Here is a 17,129-nt window from a genome sequence, read left to right as displayed (position 1 = left end):
TAGAAATGTCTTATACGCCTATCTACAGGTAGATGTCTATATATAGTGTATATTTTAGAATATCTGATATAGCTACAAGATGTTGATCTATAGAGACGTTATTGTAAGTATATCTTATGTGGATGTCTCCTGTTTGTGACTATTTTGAGAAAAAATGTTTTTGAGTAAAATTTCGATTTTTCAGAGCCCTCGACCCTCCCTGCGGCCTAGTCTCTCCCCTTTGCCCTGTTGTTGACGGACTCAGATTTATGTAAACCCCCAGGACTCACCGTCACTTTCTGCTCTGCTCACCCCGTGACACACGCCAACCCCAAGCAGCCGAGAGGCCATCACCCAGGCACACTCCTTCCCCCACTGGGCACGGAGCCCGCAACCCAAGCATGTGCCCTGACCGGGAATCAAACCCTGACCTCCTGGTTCGTAGGTCGACACTCAACCACCGAGCCACACTCCTTAGACCCGGCTCTCACAAACCCAAGGGGCTTGGAAGCGTGGTGTTTTCTCTTTGAAGGTAATCGAACATAAATGAAGGACAAGCTGCCCTTTGGAGAAATGGTTATGGGTGTCAGTATCATGTAGCCTTTTTGGTTTTCAGCCTCATTGGGAAAACGAGGCCCAGAGCGGGTGGGGTTTCTTTATGTCCCACCCACACCGTCTACAGGAAATGTAAGAGGCCCGGGAGCCACGGGAGCCGATAAACACGAGGGGCAGGAGTGGCAGTGAAAGTGGGAGACCCCCCCTCGGAGCCAGCCTGCCACCCGACACCCCAGGCTGCCTAGGACCCCGCCACGGGAAGACAGTGCTCACCAGGAAGCGAATGGTTTCCAGACGGAGTTTTTTTTATTTCTTACTAGAGGCCTGGTGCACGAAATTCATGCACGGGCAGGAGGGTTCCCCTCAGCCCAGCCTGCACCCTCTCCAATCCAGGACCCCTTGGGGGATGTCCAACTTCTGGTTTAGGCCTGATCCTGGGGACAGAGAACCATCAATGTGAGAAGCATCAATAGATTGCCTCCTCATGCACCTCGACCAGAGATCAAACCCACAATCTAGGTATGACCTGACTGGGAAATTGAACCTGTAACCTGGGGATCAGGCCTAAACCAGTAGTCAGACATCCCTCTCACAATCCTGGACTGCTGGCTCCTAATCGCTCACCTGCCTGCCTGCCTGGTCGCCTCTAACTGCCCCCCACACCAGCCTGATCGCCCCTCACTGTCTCTGTGTGTTGGCCAGGTTGCCCCCAACTGCCCCCTCCCTGTTGTCCTGGTCGCTCCTAACTGCCCGCGCCCCCCCCTGCTGGCCTGGTTGCCCCCAATTGTAGCCCCCCACTGGCCTGGTCACCGCTAACTGCCCTCCCTGCCAGCCTGGTCACCTGTTACTGCCCCCCTGCTAGCCTGGTCACCTCCAACTGCCCCCCTGCTGGCCTGGTCGCCCCTCATGGCTCCCCTGCTGGCCTGGTCACCCCACACAGCCTGCTGTTCAGTCGTTTGGTCATCCCTCACTAAACTGCCTAACAGGCTGGTCATAGACAGCCATCTTGTGAGGGTGTGATGGTTAATTTGCATATTACCTCTTTATTATATAAGATTGTTAATATATTTTTATAGATTTCAGAGAGGAAGGGAGAGGGAGAGAGAGAAACATCAATGATGAGAGAGAATCATGGATCAGCCTGTGCCCTGACCAGGATTTGAACTGTGACCTCCTGGTTCATAGTCGACGCTCAACCACTGAGCCACCCTGGCTGGGCAGGAAGAGAAATGATAAAAATCCTATTTCTTTCACCCTTGTACCCCGTTAGGTTCTGGGGCCTTCACAGTCCGTGGCAGGGTGGGCAGGTGCTGCTATAAACCCCCGTCAAGGGCATCGGGGCGTGACAGAGAGGAGAGAGGCCTGCACCCTGGCAGCCATTGTGACGCATCACAGAGGGTGACACAACAGAGGGCCCGGCACTCAGACCCGCTCACTCCAGTTTCCCCCTCAGCGGAGAAACACTGGGAAGCAAGACAGCGAGCCAGCCCAGCCACCATGCGCAGCCTCCTGGCTTCCACGCGATAAAGACGGGAAGCAGGTGGACGCTCTTCCTGCCGGCCCCGGTCCCCGGGATGAGCGGGAGGACGGAGCCCGCGCAGGGCCTGGCGGGAGAGGCCAGCAGCAGTGGCAGCGACAGCATCCAGGCTTTGGTCCAGGGGCGCGAGGGCCCCGCCGCCCGCAGCAGGTGCGTCGCTTTGCAGAACGCGTCCCGTCGGATCGGCGCTCCTGGGCAGTAGCCCAGTAGGAGCTTTTCTCCTTTTCCGTTTGCTCTCACAGCTCCTCGGGACCACAGACCCCGCTGTGGCGGCCTTGAGTCCCCGTGGCCGGCAAACCGGCTCGCGAGCCACAGGTGGCTCTTTGGCCCCTTGAGTGCGGCTCTTCCTAAGCCTTAGGAGCACCCTGATTAAGTTAATAACAGTGTACCTCCCTATAGAGTTTAAGTTTAAAAAATGTGGCTCTCAGAAGAAATTCCAGTCGTTGTCCTGTTGCTATTTGGCTCTGTGGACTGATGAGTTTGCCGACCACCGGCCTAGGCCAGACGTCCGGGTGAATCCGGCGGCTGGGACGGGGCCACGGAGGAGAAGCCCCTGCTTAAGAGAAGGAACCTCCTCTCCTTCGCTGACTGGCTATGTCACTAGCACAAGAGCAGGACCAGCGCCTTGTGAACAGACTAGAAACAGACTCACAGACAGCACAGACGGAAGCCGTCAGAGGGAGCGGGTGGGGCTGCACGAGAAGGTGGAGGGATGAAGCAGGACACCTGGGGAGGCAGGAGAGCCGCGACGCAGCCTGCAGCCCAGGGCACGGTCCCGGCACGAGGTGACGGTGTGGCCGGTGGGGGGCACAGTCCCAGGCCCAAGGTGATGGTGTGGCCGGTGGGGGGCGCGGTCCTGGCACGGGGTGACGGTGTGGCCGGTGGGGGGCGCGGTCCCGGCACGGGGTGACGGTGTGGCCGGGGGGGGGCACAGTCCCAGGCCCAAGGTGAGGGTGTGGGCCGGTGGGGGGCGCGGTCCCGGCACGGGGTGACGGTGTGGCCGGTGGGGGGCACAGTCCCAGGCCCAAGGTGACGGTGTGGCCGGTGGGGGGCACAGTCCCAGGCCCAAGGTGACGGTGTGGGCCGGTGGGGGGCGCGGTCCCGGCACGGGATGACGGTGTGGGCCGGTGGGGGGCGCGGTCCCGGCACGGGGTGACGGTGTGGCCGGTGGGGGGCGCGGTCCCGGCACGGGGTGACGGTGTGGCCGGTGGGGGAAGCAGCAGGGGCCGCTCTGAGCGGTGGTTTTCTAACCGCTGTGCCGCACACCGGAGACCGACAGGAAGCAAGACTGCTGAGAGGGCCTCTGACCGCTCACACGCCGCCTCCTCACCCCTCACCGTGCGCGGCCTGCGGTCTGCGGGGCTCAGCGGGGACTCCGGACACGGGGGCTTCTTTCCCACGCCCCTGCAGGGGACCTGACCGCACCGTGGTAAAGGCCACAGCTTGAGCCCACAGCTGTGGTTCGTCTCCTTAGAACAGGTGTGCAACCACCTGCCAGCAGGCAGCAGGGAGGCCCTGTGCCTCCCCCACCCCCAGCCCCTCTCCCTGCCCGCGCTGTTCTGCTGCTGGGAAGGCCAAAGTAATCATCCCCCCCGGCCCCCCCACACACGCACGAAGCCCCTGCCAGAAGCGCCCATGAAGTAAGAGGAGGGAGTGCTACCAAGTTGCTGTGAGAGCAAGTGTGGGAGTCCCCACGCAGGGAGGGAGGCCGAGTCCCCCAGGTGGGGCCAGGCACAGGTGGCTTTGCAAGGCCCCGCCTGCACCAGGGTTTACACCGACACTTAGTGAGCCTGGGCCCAGCCTCGGTGGCTCAGGGGTTGAGCGTTGACCTATGAGCCAGGAGGTCACGGTCTATTCCCTGTCAGGGCACAGGCCCAGGTTGTGGGCTTGATCCCCAGTGTGGGGTGTGCAGGAGGCAGCTGATCAGTGATTCTCGCTCATCATTGATGTTTCATTCTCTCTCTCCCTCTCCTTCCTCTCTAAAATCGATAAAAAAAATTTTTTTTTTAAAAAAGAAACTTCATGAATCTTGGTGGATATGGTGCCATTGGATACCATCCTGGAAAGGATTTTCTCTCAATTCCAAAGACAGTGGATTAGGCATTAAGTCACAAAGGCAGCCCCACAAGCGCCTCTGCTGACTTGGGGGAGGGTTCGATGGACGCGTCCTAGGGACCCTGTGGAATTCCTCCCGCTGTGTTTATTCTTTCCAGGCTGACGCGGTCGTGGAAGGTTGTCCTGAGTGTGGTGCTGGCACTGACTCTCCTCCTCGTCGGTAAGCCTCCCTAAGCCATGGTCCTCAGGCCACTTCAGGGCGTCTGTGTGAGGAGACCACGGCGGGAGGACCACGTAAATGACACGGAAATCGCCGGAAGTGGCTGCACACGTCTGAAGCTTTTTTTAAAAATTATTTTTAATTGTGAAAGCAGGGGGTTTTTTCTTCTCTTTTCTTTTTATATATATCTTTATCAGTTTCGGAGAGGAAGGGAGAGAGAAACATCAATGATGAGGGAGAATCATTGATCGGCTACCTCCTGCACACCCCCTACTGGGGATCGATCCCGCAACCCAGGTATGTGCCCTTGACGGGAATTGAACCCGTACCCTTCAATCTGCAGGCCAACGCTCTATACACTGAGCTAAACCGGCTAGGGCAGCAGTTCTCAACCTGTGGGTCGCGACCCCTTTGGGGGTCGAACGACCCTTTCACAGGGGTTTCCTAAGACCATCAGAAAGCACATATATAATTACATTACGATTCATAACAGTAGCAAAATTACAGTGATGAAGTAGCAACGAAAATAATTTTATGGTTGGGGGTCATAACATGAGGAACTGTATTAAAGGGTCGCGGCATCAGGAAGGTTGAGAACCACTGGGCTAGAGCAAAGCAGACTTCTTTATTGAAAACTTAGAAAGCACTTTTTTTTTCTCTTAAGATCATGGTTTAAAAACAGAAATTGCTTTAACATTAAAACTTGACATTTTTATTGCAGACACATACCATTGACCTTTTCTAACTCTGAGTGACTCCGCAAAGACTATCACTCATCACAGGATTTTGGACAAAATGGCCGTGAACGGTCGGCGAGCAGTTTTCTGAGTGTCTGTATCGCACCCCCCACCTCCACCCCCACTTCATCCGCACCCCACCCTCACCCCCATACACTGGGAAATTGCTCTTCAATTTATGGACCACGGGAAGAGAGGATGCCCATGGAAACCAAGGCTTCCACCCAGTTACTGCCAGGAAATGCCACCCGATAACTGGGCAGCACTCGAGGTGCTGTTTGCTGGGACTGCAAGCACAGGGGTCTCTGGGGTCTTTTCTGAGCATGCGCATGGCACCCCTTTTCCTTCTCACGCCCTCTGCCTCCTCCCTCCAAGCTTTCCTGTCTGTCTGCCACTCCCTCATTCTCTGTCCCCTGCCTGGGTGGGCATAGCCAGTTTATGACTCGAAATCTTTCAACAGACATTGCGGCCTCCCAGAAAGCCATTCTGGCCCAAGGGAGCGGGGAAACCAAAGGCCAGCCTCTAACCAGCTGGCCAGGGGGCACTGCCAGCTCCCAGCTCAGTCACCGCCGTTTAAGAACAAGGTCTGGCCTGGCCGGTGTGGCTCAGTGGTTGAGTGTCGACCTATGAACCGGGAGGTCAGGGTTTGATTCCCTGGCAGGGCACGTGCCCGGGTTGCGGGCTTGATCCCCAGTGTGGGGCGTGCAGGAGGCAGCCCATCCATGATTCTCTCTCATCATTGATGGTTCTCTCTCTCTCTCCCTCTCCCTTCCTCTCTGACATCAATCAAAATATATTTAAAACAAAACAGAACAAGGTCAGTGTCGCCTGCTGACACCAGCAGCTGAACCCGGGGCCCCGCCTCCCCGTGGCTGTGGGAGGAGGCAGGCAGGCGAGCAGAAAGGCTGTCATCCTCCCCACAGGGCCTGCCCTTTCCCTCAGCCCTGGGTGCGCTGTGGCGTTTGGATTTGACATCAGAATTCCCAGAGCGTCGATCCTGGTCCGCTTGGCTGGCTGGGAGGGGGGACCAGGTTTTCAGCACCTTGTGTTGTCCGTCGCCCAAGGGTCTGTGCTCCTCCGAGCGGAGAGAGCCCTGCTGATGCGTGTAAAGCGCCGCGCCGTGTTCCTGGCACCCCCCCCCCCGCCCCCACCCACCGACCGGTCTTCCCGCACAGGGTTCCGGAGCCACGTGTGGCCGAGAGGACACTCCACCCAGAAGCCCCGGCGGCTCTACACTGTGATCGCGGAATACGGCTCCCGGCTCTCCAACTACCAGGTGATGCTGGCTAGATCATGGGAGTCGCTCACTGAGGCTGGATTGCTACAGGGCGAGTGTAGGTGCGAGGTCCTCCGTGTTTGCACGTGGCATCTCGTGGAGATAAAGCGGGACCAGAGTCTGTTCAGTGGTTCCCCCCAGGCAGTGGCTCTCAGGAGGAGGGGTCCCTCTGGCCTTCACTCCTGAGCTCTGTGCCCGCCCCCCACCCCCAACCCGCCCAGAGGCTGATGGTGGCTCTTTCTATAATCTCTTCAACGATGCATAACAGCGTTTTATGGCTGACTAAGAACACCATAAATCATGTACTCAGCTCTGACTAGTGTTGCTCAATGGTTAGAGTATTGTCCTGCACACTGGTGGGTCATGGGTTTGATTCCCTGTCAAGGTCAAGTACCTGGGTTACAGGTTCAATCCCTGGCCCTGTTGGGGTGCATGCAGTAAGCAACCAGTAGATGTGTGTCTCTCGTGTCGATGTCTCTCTCCTCCTCACCCCCTCCCTCCCACTGTCTCTAAAAGCCAATGGGAAAATACCCTCGTGTGGGGATTAGCAAATACAAACAAACAGAAACAATGCGTTCAACACAGACTTCCACACGTTGGATTGTTTGCAATTTTCCAACATTATAAACATAAACGCCACTGGGCTCAGTCTTTCCACCATCCTCGATTGTTCACTTGGGATCAGTTCCTAAGAGAACAGTCACCGTCTCCAGGTGACCCTTGAGCCGGCATCGCCGTGACTTCATGCCGCTTCCACAGCCGGCTTCCACCTCCCCGTGTGCCACGGCTACAACGTGGCACCGGAGGGCTGGACGCACAGTGGGTGCCTGCTCACTGACCTCAAAGTGACCCCTTAGTGACCCCTTAGTGAGAAGACCACTAAACGCACGTGTGGGCGAGGAGGCCGGCTCAGGACGACTGGGGACACCACGCGTGTGAGCGCAGCATGCTGTCTGCTCTGGACCCGAAATTCACACCAGACGTTCAGAGCCCGGCCCGCGGTCTGAGCTGTGGGCAGCGTATGTGGAGGACACAGCCTGCTGTCACACAGGGCGCGGCCTCAGCCACCACATCATCACGGTCACGGCCAACGAGGAGCTGAGGACCCATGATCACAAAGCACTTGCTGCCAGCAGGGCATTGGTTGGCAGCGAAACCCTGCCTGGAGCAGCCATCATTTCCCCAGGGGCAGCCCTGCCACGGCTAGATTCCCAGAAGTGATCTGGTTTAACTTGAGGTATCGGGTCTGGCCAGTGTGGCTCAGTAGTAGAGCGCAGGGTTGCGGGTTTGATTCCCAGGCTCCAGTCAGGCCTGAGTGGGAGGCAACCAATCGATGTCTCTCTCTCACATGTTTCTCCCCCTCTCCCCCTCTCTGCCTGCCACTCTCTCTAACAATCAATGGAAAAAATATCCTTGGGTGAGGATTAACCAACCAACCAACCAACAAAGAGCAATCCTTGGGGTTTTGGGAGGAACAGGCGGGATTCAGATGCTTTCTTTTTCCAGGCCCAACGTCAGATGCCCAAGGAGCAGCGGGAACTCTTCAAGTGAGTGAGGCGCTCAGACATGTGGGCCTGTCCACTGTGGCTCCCAATACTGACGTGTTTTTGTAAAATTAGAAAACGATCGTCATTTCTGCTTCTGTAGATAATTGTTTCACAACGGAGGTGCCTTCAGTATCATTTACGATTCAGACAGTGGAAAGATAAGGAACCCGGCCGTGGGGGAATAAGTGACAGCCCACCCAGCCCCAGGGAGCCACGGGAATATCTGAAACAGACAATGATTGGGGAGGTGCCTGGGACACAAAATTGTAACGATGGTCTCCATTCTGTTGTATAGAATGACACTTGCACACGCACTAAAGTGCCACAGTGCTTATCTCTCCAAAGGTTTTGCATTTTCCAAATTGGGAACATGCGTTGTTCTACAAATTGGAAAAGCAATAGGAGATTTGTGTTTACCTTTTCTCCATAAGAGAAATACCTATGGGCTTGACATGACCAGGAATTTTCAGACGGTAAAGGTAGCAGAACCCCTTTGCTAAGGGAAAATCTGGCCCCGGGCTGGGCCCTCCTCCACCCCTCGCCTGAGGCTGGTCTGAGGCCCCCCAGGCTGCTCTGTGCCACACTCCAGGCCGGTGCTCCTGTCGGTGGGAGGGGTGGGTGTGGGCGAGTCACCAGCCTCAGGTCAGGGCAACAGGGCTCCGGAGAGACAGGAACCCTGAGGTTGGCCGAGCCCACCCGGGGCCCTCGCACCCTCAGGACTGCCTCCCCGAGTCCTCACTTTGCAGGAGTGCTGAGATGCGGTGCCCCCTGGGCTCCCTGCCCTCAGGTTTATCTTTCTGCTCTTTGCCCCGGAGCACAGCACCCACCGGAAGCCAGTCTCTCCCTCTTCTCACATGGGGGTTGGGGGGTCTCCATTCACAGGAAGGAGAGCCAGACTTTGGAAAGCAACTTGCGTGAAATTCTACTTTTAATGGAACAAATCGAAGTTCTGAAGGCGTTGCTGAGAGACACACGGGCCAGTCTGCACAATTACAGCGGGAGCCCCGATGGCGACCCCATGGAGGCCCAGGGCCAGGCGGAGGTCACGGACAAGGTGAGTGAATTTCTATCATGAGCAACCACGCACTTTCTGTCACTAACTTCCTCCTAAATGGCTATAGAACGTTCCAGTCTTCGTTAGCGAGCAGAGACGGTGGTGAAGGAGGGGACCCAACAGGTCGCACAGGCAGTGCCATCTCGCTGGGTGGTCATGAGGGCCTTGGAGGGGCTGGAGGTCTGACGTGCTCTGTGACCTGGGGCGGGGAGGGGGGAGCACAGCTCAGCTCCCTGGGACGCGCTGAGCCCGCCAAGCTGTGCAGGTGAGACTGCAGGGCCCGCCCACCTGCGGCTGGTAAACACTCTCACTATTATTATTATTGTTCTGCAGGTGAGGGGCCTGGGGTCTGCAGGCACAGCGCACACAGTCCAGACTTCAGCAGTCGGCAGGGACTTAACAGAACATGGTTTTTAAATTTGTGCAGGAAATGTCGAAGTTGGTAAACTATGTGCTTAAGAAGCTGAGAGAAGACCAAGTCCAGAGGGCGGATTATGCCCTGAAGTCGGCAGGTGAGTGAGGAGGGAAAACGCTTCAATAGTGTCTCTGTTCTGTATATTTCTCTCTGTTTCTTTCTTTCTTTTTTAATATTTTGTTATTTTTTTTCCAAGAGGAAGGGAGAGGGAGAGAGAGAGAAACATCAATGATGAGAGAGAATCATGGATCAGCTGCCTCCTGCACACCCGCTACTGGATGTTGAGCCCACAACCTGGGCATGTGCCCTGACTGGGAATCAAACCCTGACCTCCTGGTTCATAGGTCGACGCTCAACCACTGAGCCACACCAGCAGGACTCTCTATATTTCCTTATTAGGAGAACATGTATCTATCTGGTCATGTGGGAGGGAGAGAAATGAACACATCCAGACAGAAAAGGAGAATAGAAATGGTTGTTGTTTGCTCCGAGTTGGTGCAAGTCTCAGAGCAAACACGGAGTCGCTTCGTTAGCGTGGAAAAGACCACAGAGAAAGCTGCGTTCCCAGCGCCTCAGGGGCAGCCATTAGGTTCACGTCACAGGCAGTAGAGCCCTTTACACTTTTGCACTAAAATCACCAAAAAAATCTAGAACTAATCAGTGAGGTTAAGTTAAATCCTATATATACAGTTTTCAGATATTAGTCATAAAAGATTAGAAAAAGAAAAATTTAAAACAGTACTATTGGGAGGGGGGGGGTAAAGGTGGGGATGGGCAATACTGTAATACTAGCAACAGTAAAAAATATGTTTAAAAAGAAAAAAACAGTACTATTCACAACAGTTATTAAAACACACACACACACACACACACACACACACACACATAAAATACTTAGGCCTAAAACCTCCCCTGTCACGTGAGTGGTTAAAAGGGGTCCCTGTGCCTCTGGGAACAGCTGCCCACCACAGTCCCGTCTCTAAAGCAGTGGCCTCAGGGTCCGTGTTTGATCACAACAGCGTTTCCAAAATGCTGTGCAACTGCTCAGCACACACGGCCCAGCCCTCCTTTTCCAACAACATCAGTGAAACCCACACAAGGTGTTTTGCGTTTTTTAACTTTTTACTTGAAAAACTATGTGGTCATTTTAGGGGCCTCCATCATTGAAGCTGGGACCTCGGAAAGTTATAAAAGCGACAAAGCAAAGCTGTACTGGCACGGGATCGGGTTCTTAAATTACGAAATGCCCCCAGAGAGCATCCTCCAGGTGAGGGCTAGACGGCGAGCAGCCTGTTTCTAGTTTAGAATTTTGTTCATATTTTTATCCTTAAAACATTAATGTCTAAAATGGGAGCAACTCTGAACGTGTCACAGGACCTGAACCTACCTCCTTGAGTATTCATAGTCATCAGGTCACACGAGTTCGTCCTTATTTTATGGTCAGGAAACTGTGATTGATTAATTACTAATGTATTATTTGAAGGTCGGTAAATTAGATGATGAACGTCTCACACAGGACAGACACAGTCCGCATCTTTACGTGGCTCCGTGGCCCCCTTTCCATCAACACATTCCGTCCCAGCTCACAGGTGTTGGGGGTCCGTGCCCCGAGTGCCTGTGCTGAGCCACATGCTTTCAGCCAGCACATTGTTAGCAAGTCCAATACAACAGGGGAAAGTTCCAGATAAAATGCCCACGAACTTCACTTCGAAAGGCACTAGACAGCAACAGGTGGCAGAGCTCTCCTACTCGAGCTTACACACCTGAAGATGGTTTCCAATTTCTAAACACCTTCAGGCAAACCTGTGAATCTCACCCCAGAGACAGTCTAGACCAGTGGTTCTCGACCTCGGCTGCACACCAGAATCACCTGGGAATCTTTTTAAAATCCTGATTTCTGGGCCTCATCCTCCAGAAATTCTGTTTCTTTGTTATGGGGTGAGGCCACAACATGAGTGACACAGAAACAGAATTCCCGGAGGATGAGGCCCAGAAATCAGGATTTTAAAAAGATTCCCAGGTGGTTCTAATGTGCAGCCAAGGTTGAGAACCACTGGTCTAGAGCTAGGAAATGGTACATCTTTTATTTCCCTGAACACCAGGACCAGCACCATTCTCACTATCACCACCATTAACATCTCCATCACCACCACCACCACCACCACCACCATCACCATCACCATCACCACCACCACCATCACCACCACCACCCTCACCACCACCACCACCATCACCACCACCACCACCACCACCACCGCCACCACTACCACCCCTACCGCCACCACTACCACCATTACCACCACCACCACCACCATCACCACCACCACCACCCTCACCACCACCGCCACCATCACCACCACCACTACCACCACCCTCAACACCATCACTACCACCACCCTCATCACCATCACTATCACCACCACCCTCTCCACCACCACCATCACTACCACCACCCTCTCCACCATCACTATCACTACCACCACCCTCTCCACCACCATCACCATTACCATCATCACCACCACCCTCTCCACCACCATCACCACCACCACCACCACATTCGCCGCCACCACCACCACCACCACTACCACCACCACCACCACCACCACCACCACCACCACCATCACCACCACCACTACCGTCATCACCTCCATAACCACCATCACCTCCATAACCATGATCACCATCACCTCCATCGCCATCACAGTGATCACTACCACCACCATCAATACCTTCTCCACCCTCAGCACCCCAGCACCCCATCACCACTCTACCAACTAACTGCCTTCTAGTAGCTTCTAGTCCAGTTAGAGCACTGAAAGAAAAGATTCTCACATAACAAAGGGCTCTAACAGATATAAGTAGAACGTGAGCTGGAAGGATAACCAACCCTATAGGTGTCTGAAGTTCTCCTGTTTGACACGCATCCCAGGCAGGGCCTTTAGAACTGTGGTCGCCAGCCTTTTGGGCCTCAGGGACCACCAGCAGTCCGCGCACCACTGGTTGGCGACCGCTGCTTTAGAGTGTAGGTGTAAGCGAGACCTGTGGCCAGTAGCGACCAGCCGGCCAATATTGTGGGTGGATTTCTGTAACCAGGTAAGAGCTGAGCTCTGTCTTCTTTCCAGCCGGATGTTCACCCTGGAAGGTGCTGGGCCTTCCCAGGTTCTCAGGGCCACGCCCTGATCAAGCTCGCCGGCAAGATCGTCCCCACCTCGGTGACCATGGAGCACATCTCCGAGAGGGTGTCTCCCTCGGGAAGCATCTCCAGCGCCCCCAAGGAGTTTTCTGTCCACGTGAGAATCCCCCTGAATCTCCGTTCAGAGAGGGTAGGGGAGAGGGCGGTGGGCCAGGAAGGGGGAGCTGGGTCTGAGCTGTGCAGCGGACCGTTTGTATCACCGGGACCAAGTCCCGCGTATCCCAGGCTCCACTTTGCCGTCTACGCAGCGAGCGGGTCGGACCAGGTGATTGCTAGCACCTAATTTTACTCCATCAGACTCAGACATGTAGCATGAAAACATCGACATTTCCACGTGTTTATAACAAAACACGGTTTGTCCTTGTCCCACTTCTGCCCCCGACTTTTACTCTCTGGAAGCTTCCACTTGAACTGTTTTAGCTGAAAATAATGATTTAGGTTCCTGTCGCCTTCGTATTTGCTTTTACTAATTTCTTGACTTTTCGGGTTTGGTTATTGTCTACTGAGGTTCTCCGATGGGAAATGACCAGCTCCCTTCCATGGCTTCCCAGCCTCATTGTTTGTGTCTTAATTACGGAGACATAATTCACACGCACGTCATTCATCCATTTAAAATGTACACGTCAGTGGCTTTGGTATACGCACAGATCTATGTATCCATCACCATCATCCATTTGACCGTACTTTTGTTATTCCACAAAGAAACCCTGTACCTCTTAGCTGCCACCTCCCACCACCCACTCCCTCCGTCCCCCAGCCCTGGGCAGCCACCAATCTACTGTGTCTCCATAGACCGGCCTTCTGGACGGGTCATATAAATGGAATCACCTGTGTGGTCTCTTGTGAAATTGCTGCTTTCACTTGGTACCGTGTTTTCAAGGCTCACCTATGTTATATAACGTGCCAATATTTTGCTTTTTAAGTTGCATTTTACTTTTCCATTCATCATTTGATGGACCTTTGAGCTGATTCCACGCATTTGGCTATTTGCACAGTGCTGCTGGCACCTGGCACCCCAAGGCACCTGGAGAATGGGCGCCACTTGACCACACAGCTGCCCCGTTGACTTTGATGGAGAATCCGCTCCTTGCAGCCTCCTTTCTGTCACTTTCCTCACAGGGCATCTCGAAAGAGTGTGAAGGAGAAGAGATTTCCCTCGGTCGGTTTGTGTATAACAAAACAGGAACCACCGTGCAAACATTTGAGCTGCAGGTAACGAGCGCCCGGATTAGGTTGCTCGTGGCTCTGTCCCTGGGAGGAGTGTGGGGGTGTGCATTTAGGGTTTCATTCATAGATAGATAGATAGATAGATAGATATAGATGTATATTCACCTGCTCAGCCCTTCCCTTCCCTGTTTGGTTCCCTTGAAGCTATTAGGTTAGTTAGTCACTGTCTCACCTTCTGTGTGATGTGTTGGAGGCAAAAAGGAAGTCAGAGGGAGAGAGAATAAATACTTGATACCAGATAAGGCAGGTAAACTTCCTCACTCAATGGGAAAAAACACCAGCTGTTGTGCTGGCCGGCAAGGCTCAGTGGTTGAGCGATGACCTCTGGACCAGGAGGTCATGGTCTGATTCCTGGCCAAGACACATGCCCGAGTTGTGGGCTAGATCCCTAGTGCGAGGCATTCAGGAGGCAGCCAATCCAAGATTCTCTCTCATCATGGATGCGTCTATCTCTCTCTTTTCTTCTCCCTTCCTCTCTGATTTCAATAAAATATATTTTATTTTATTTTTATTTTTTAAATATATTTTATTGATTTTTTACAGAGAGGAAGGGAGAGAGATAGAGAGTTAGAAACATCGATGAGAGAGAAACATCGATCAGCTGCCTCCTGCACATCTCCTACTGGGGATATGCCTGCAACCCAGGTACATGCCCTTGACCGGAATCGAACCTGGGACCTTTCAGTCCGCAGGCCGACGCTCTATCCACTGAGCCAAACCGGTTTCGGCAATAAAATATATTTTAAAAAAGAAAGAAAAACAGCAGCTGTTAACATGTAACCCCTCCTGAAGTCGTTAAGGCATCCTCCTATATAATAAAACCCTAGTATGCAAATTGACCAAACAGTGGAACAATGGTCGCTATGATGTGCACTGGCCACCAGGGGCAGATGCTCAATGCGGGAGCTTCCCCCTGGTGGTCAGTGTGCTCCCACTGGGAGAACACTGCTCAGCCAGAAGCCAGGCTCACAGCTGGCGAGTGCAGCGGTGGTGGTGGTGGGAGCCCCTCCCACCTCCGCTGCAGGCGGGCAGTAAGGAGGGAGGGGTTCCAGACTGCAAGATCCCTAGACTGCGAGAGAGATGTCTAACTGCTGGGGATCGGGCCTAAGCTGGCAGGTGGACATCCCCCAAGGGGTCCCAGACTGAGAGAGGGCACAGGCCGGGCTGAGGGAACCCCCGCCCCTGGTGCATGAATTCTGTGCACCAGGCCTCTAGTGTGAAATAAAATCTCATTGCTTCTCATCACCCCCAGGGAGTAGTGAGATGGAGAGGGCACCTCCATCATTAAAATAAGGGTTTTAGGACACTGCTCAGCCAATGGGGAAGAAGCAATGTTAGAAATGAATGTACCTGTGGAGTTTCATATTTGATTGAGTGTCTGTGTGTCTCCCTCCCACCGTGGGGTGGCCAGCAGGCAGCTCTGTGGGGTGTGGCAGTGGCAGTGTCCATGGCAGTGGGAGCCCGTGGCTGTCCAGGCCACCTTGTCTTCTCCTCGCCCTGCGTTTGTCCTCTTAGGAGCTCTTTATTCATAGTGGCTCACTTCTCATCCATTAGAGCAGTGGTTCTCAACCTGTGGGCCGAACGACCCTTTCACAGGGGTCGCCTAAGACCATCGGAAAACACAGATATAATTACATATTGTTTTTGTGATTAATCACTATGCTTTAATTATGTTCAATTTGTAACAATGAAATTGGGGGTCACCACAGCATGAGGAACTGTATTAAAGGGTCGCGGCATTAGGAAGGTTGAGAACCACTGCGTTAGAGCTTGTGTGATTGCACTTAAGGCAGGAAAGAGTTCCTTGCCCATTACAACCGAATTCCTTAGGACCCTTTGAGATGGGTTTCTTGATAAGCCATTAATTTTCTCTCTTCTTTTTTTCCAGCATGAAGTGTCTGAGCCCTTATTGTGTGTGAAACTTAGAATCCTCAGCAACTGGGGACATCCGAAGTACACGTGTTTGTACAGATTCCGGGTCCACGGCCGCCCCGGGGGCCATGGGTAGAGGGTCTGGTGCCCATGGCCACGACCATGGGTCCGGAATACTCGTGTTCTTCTTTCTTAGACTTACTGCACGTGTAGAAATCAAATAGAGGGTTCACACTTGCCCGTAAAAAGTGAATGAATTTTACTAATAAAAACTGTGAAAGTGGTTTCAATCTCCTGGTGATGGTTTCGCTTTTGAGGATGAATCATGTTGTTGGAACATTAACAAATGAATTTTTCTAGAAAAAGATGTATTATTTCACGGTCTTTCTTTTTTTGTTTGTTTGTTAATCCTCAACCGAGGATACTTTTTCATTGAATTTTATTTTGATTTTTTTCCATAGAATTTTAGAGAGTGGAATGAAGGGGGAGAGACAGAGAGAAACATTGCAATGTGAGAGAGACACATCGATTGGTTGCCTCTCACATGCGCCCCAACCAGGGCTGGGGATGAGCCTGCAACTAAGGTTCGTGCCCTTGACCGGAATCGAACCCTTCAGTCCACAGACCAATGTTCCATCCTCTAAGCCAGTGGTTCTCAACCTTCCTAATGCCACGACCCTTTAATACAGTTCCTCATGCTGTGGTGACCCCCAATTTCATTGTTACAAATTGAACATAATTAAAGCATAGTGATTGATCACAAAAACAATATGTAATTATATCTGTGTTTCCCGATGGTCTTAGGCGACCCCTGTGAGAGGGTGGCGACCCACAGGTTGAGAACCACTGCGAGTAAGCCAACCAGCTGGGGCTTGTTTTACTTTTTAAAGTCTACATCGTTTCTGTTACTTATGCTGTAAGAACTTTAACAGGACCCAGTGAAATTCATCAGGAGACAAATTGCAGAATCATCACTTAATGTCACTGTTCTTTAAAATCCAATTTTAAATTTTAAACCATAATCCAGGGTGGCTGAGTGGGATCTAAAGTTGCCTGCTCTGCAGCAGATGCATGCATCCGAGCATTTTATTTAACCCTTTACAAATGAACCATTGTTTTTTTGATATTTTAATAAAAGTGGCAATAGGCCCGGCTGGTGTGGCTCAGTGGTTGAGCGTCGGCCTAGGAACCAGAAGGTCAGGGTTGGATTCCGGCTCAGGGCACAGGTACAGGTTGCGGGCTCCATCCCTTGTCGGGGGCTGCAGGAGGCGGCCGATCCATGATTCTAATCATTGATGTTTCTCTGTCCGCCTCCCTTCTCTCTGAAATCAGTAAAAATATAGTTAAAAAAACAAGTGGCCGTCGGTGTCAACGTTCTTTTTTTAAAAATATATATTTTATTGATTTTTCACAGAGAGGAAGGGAGAGGGATAGAAAGCCAGAAACATGGATGAGAGAGAAA

At 52.9% G+C, this 17,129-nt stretch overlaps 1 protein-coding gene across 1 annotated transcript; it reads left to right on the top strand.

Annotated features, from left to right (window-relative positions):
* Positions 1 to 1,844: 1,844 nt before the first annotated feature.
* On the top strand, positions 1,845 to 15,938 carry SUN3 (Sad1 and UNC84 domain containing 3). The gene is made up of 10 exons (XM_036327199.1): positions 1,845 to 2,221; positions 4,285 to 4,346; positions 6,259 to 6,359; positions 7,866 to 7,906; positions 8,789 to 8,960; positions 9,388 to 9,472; positions 10,527 to 10,642; positions 12,498 to 12,665; positions 13,688 to 13,780; positions 15,684 to 15,938. The coding sequence occupies exons 1-10, from the start codon at positions 2,109 to 2,111 to the stop codon at positions 15,801 to 15,803; spliced, it is 1,071 nt and encodes a 356-aa protein (XP_036183092.1). The 5' UTR covers positions 1,845 to 2,108; the 3' UTR covers positions 15,804 to 15,938.
* Positions 15,939 to 17,129: the final 1,191 nt, after the last annotated feature.

This window comes from Myotis myotis, unplaced genomic scaffold, assembly GCF_014108235.1.
Source record: "Myotis myotis isolate mMyoMyo1 unplaced genomic scaffold, mMyoMyo1.p scaffold_m19_p_11, whole genome shotgun sequence".
In the NCBI taxonomy this organism is placed as follows: domain Eukaryota; kingdom Metazoa; phylum Chordata; class Mammalia; order Chiroptera; family Vespertilionidae; genus Myotis; species Myotis myotis.
This window is presented reverse-complemented; position numbering and strand designations above follow the sequence as displayed.

Coding starts and splice junctions, on each gene's coding strand:
- SUN3 (XM_036327199.1), top strand. CDS start 2,109: ATGAGCGGGAGGACGGAGCCCGCGCAGGGCCTGGCGGGAGAGGCCAGC. Junction 4,347..6,258: donor ACTGACTCTCCTCCTCGTCG/GTAAGCCTCCCT, acceptor CTTCCCGCACAG/GGTTCCGGAGCCACGTGTGG. Junction 8,961..9,387: donor AGGCGGAGGTCACGGACAAG/GTGAGTGAATTT, acceptor AAATTTGTGCAG/GAAATGTCGAAGTTGGTAAA.